The sequence below is a fragment of the Triticum urartu genome, chromosome 5A (assembly GCF_056163025.1).
Source record: "Triticum urartu cultivar PI428250 chromosome 5A, HENAU_Tu73, whole genome shotgun sequence".
Lineage (NCBI taxonomy): Eukaryota > Viridiplantae > Streptophyta > Magnoliopsida > Poales > Poaceae > Triticum > Triticum urartu.
The window spans coordinates 393513211-393515718 of NC_141877.1; the positions used below are offsets into that span (position 1 = coordinate 393513211).

The 2508-nt window shown below is 55.3% G+C and overlaps 1 protein-coding gene across 1 annotated transcript; it reads left to right on the top strand.

The window, feature by feature from the left end:
- The first annotated feature begins 829 nt into the window (after nucleotides 1–829).
- LOC147971551 (uncharacterized) lies at nucleotides 830–1405 on the top strand. Its single transcript, XM_087524015.1, has one exon. It carries the CDS (start codon nucleotides 830–832, stop codon nucleotides 1403–1405), a length of 576 nt encoding a protein of 191 aa, XP_087380141.1.
- The last annotated feature ends 1103 nt before the right edge of the window (nucleotides 1406–2508 follow it).

A 2508-nucleotide genomic window follows, 5' to 3' on the forward strand; every position in this document is an offset into this window, starting at 1 on the left:
CCTGCTCTCCAATCGGCCGGATCCGGCTCGACGTCCTATTCGGCGACATCGACCATTTTGTACGCGAGCCGCTCTGGTTCGAGGTGGTGGACCTGACCAGCGCATACCATGCGCTGCTGGGCCGGCCCGCGCTTGCCAAATTCATGGCAGTCCCCCACTACGCCTACCTGAAGATGAAGATGCCGGGTCCGAAGGGCCTCATCACCATCACTGACGACTACCGCAAGTCCCTGGAGTGCGCCCGGGACGGCGCCAAGCTGGCGAGTCGCTGGTCGTAGCCGAGGAGCAGCGCCAGCTCGACCGGATCGTCGCCCTGGCCAGCGAGACGTCGGACGCACCAATCTCGGCCGAGGAGCCGACCGACGAGGCCTCGTTCAAGCCCTCCAAGGAGACGAAGAAGGTGAAGTTGAACCCGGAAGACCCCAGCTGCAGCAAGTACGTTGTCGTGGGCACCCGCACTCTAGATCCACTTCACCGCCTCCAATAACATCGCCGAGTATGAAGCCCTTATGCATGGCCTCTAGCTCGCCAAGGAACTCGGCATCCGGCGCATCCTGTGCTATGGGGACTCGGATTTGGTGGTGCAACAGTGCTCCGACGAGTGGGACGCCCGCGACCCCAACATGGTGAGCTATGCTTCCTCGTCCAGAAGCTGTCCGGATTCTTCACAGGCTGCGAGTTCCTCCATGTCCCGCGTGCAGAGAATGAGGTTGCCGACACGCTCGCCAAGATCGCCTCGTCATGGCAGTCCATTCCATCCAGCGTCTCCCTCGAGCACCTGCGTAAGCCGTCTGTCAAACTGTCTCCGGACTCCGAGTCCATGTAAGTCATGGATGACCCGACTGCACCTCAACCCGGCTCGGGGACTGCCGAACCCAGCCCGACCACCATCATCATCGATCCGGCCGTCGTCATCATCGACCCGGCTGCCGTCATCATCGACCCGGCCACCGCTATCCCTGACCCAGGGGCTGCCGCCTCGGAACCCATCATGGTGGCCTTCTTCACCATTATGACGGCTCCCTCGTGGGCCCTGCCCATATCAGAGTTTCTGGAAAACGGGGTCCTCCCCATGGACGAGACCGAGGCCCTGCAAGTGCAGCGCCGGGCGTCCGCCTACAACATCATCAACAACGAGCTCGTCAAGTGCAGCTCCACCTGCGTGTTCCAGCGCTGCGTCGAGCAAGACATGGGCATTGAGATCCTCCTCGACATACACCAAGGCGAGTGCGAGCACCACGCTGCCTCGCGGTCCCTGGTGGTCAAGGCTTTTCGCCATGGTTTCTACTGGCCCATGGCCCTCCAAGACGCCGAGTCGCTCGTCCTCAAGTGCGAGGGATGCCAACGCTTCAGCAAGCGCAGCCACCAACCGGCGTCAGCACTCCGGACCATCTCGATCGCCTAGCCCTTGGCGGTCTGGGGACGCAATACGGTGGGGCCCTTCAAGACCACTCGAGGCATCATGACGCATTTGCTGGTGGCGGTGGACAAGTTCACCAAGTGGATCGAAGCAAGGCCAATCAAGAAACTGTACGGGCCAACGGCCGTCCGATTCATCAAGGACATTGTGGTGCACTAAGACATGCCGAACAGCATCATCACGGACAACGACACCAACTTCACCAAAGGTGCGCTGATACATCTCCAACGTATCTATAATTTTTGATTATTCCATGCTATATTATATTCTGTTTTGGACATTATTGGGCTTTATTACACACTTTTATATTATTTTTGGGACTAACCTATTAACCGGAGGCCCAGCCAACAATTGTTGTTTTTTTTGCCTATTTTAGGGTTTCGCAGAAAAAGAATATCAAACGGAGTCCAAACGGAATGAAACCTTCGGGAACGTGATTTTCGGAACGAACATGATCCAGAGGACTTGGACCCTACGTCAAGACATCAACCAGGAGGCCATGAGGTAGGGGGCGTGCCTACCCCCTGGGCGCGCCCTCCACCCTCGTGGGCCCCTGTTTCTCCACCGGTGTACTCCTTCCTCCTATATATACCTACGTACCCCCAAACTACCAGATACGGAGCCAAAACCCTAATTCCACCACTGTGACTTTCTGTATCCACGAGATCCCACCTTGGGGCCTGTTTCGGAGCTCCGCCGGAGGGGGCATCGATCACGGAGGGCTTCTACATCAACACCATAGCCCTTCCGATGAAGTGTGAGTAGTTTACCTCAGACCTACGGGTCCATAGTTATTAGCTAGATGGCTTCTTCTCTCTTTTTGGATCTCAATACAAAGTTCTCCCCCTCTCTTTTGGAGATCTATTCGATGTAATCTTCTTTTGCGGTGTGTTTGTTGAGACCGATGAATTGTGGGTTTATGATCAAGTTTATCTATGAACAATATTTGAATCTTCTCTGAATTCTTTTATGTATGATTGGTTATCTTTGCAAGTCTCTTCAAATTATCAGTTTGGTTTGGCCTACTAGATTGATCTTTCTTGCAATGGGAGAAGTGCTTAGCTTTGGGTTCAATCTTGCGGTGTCCT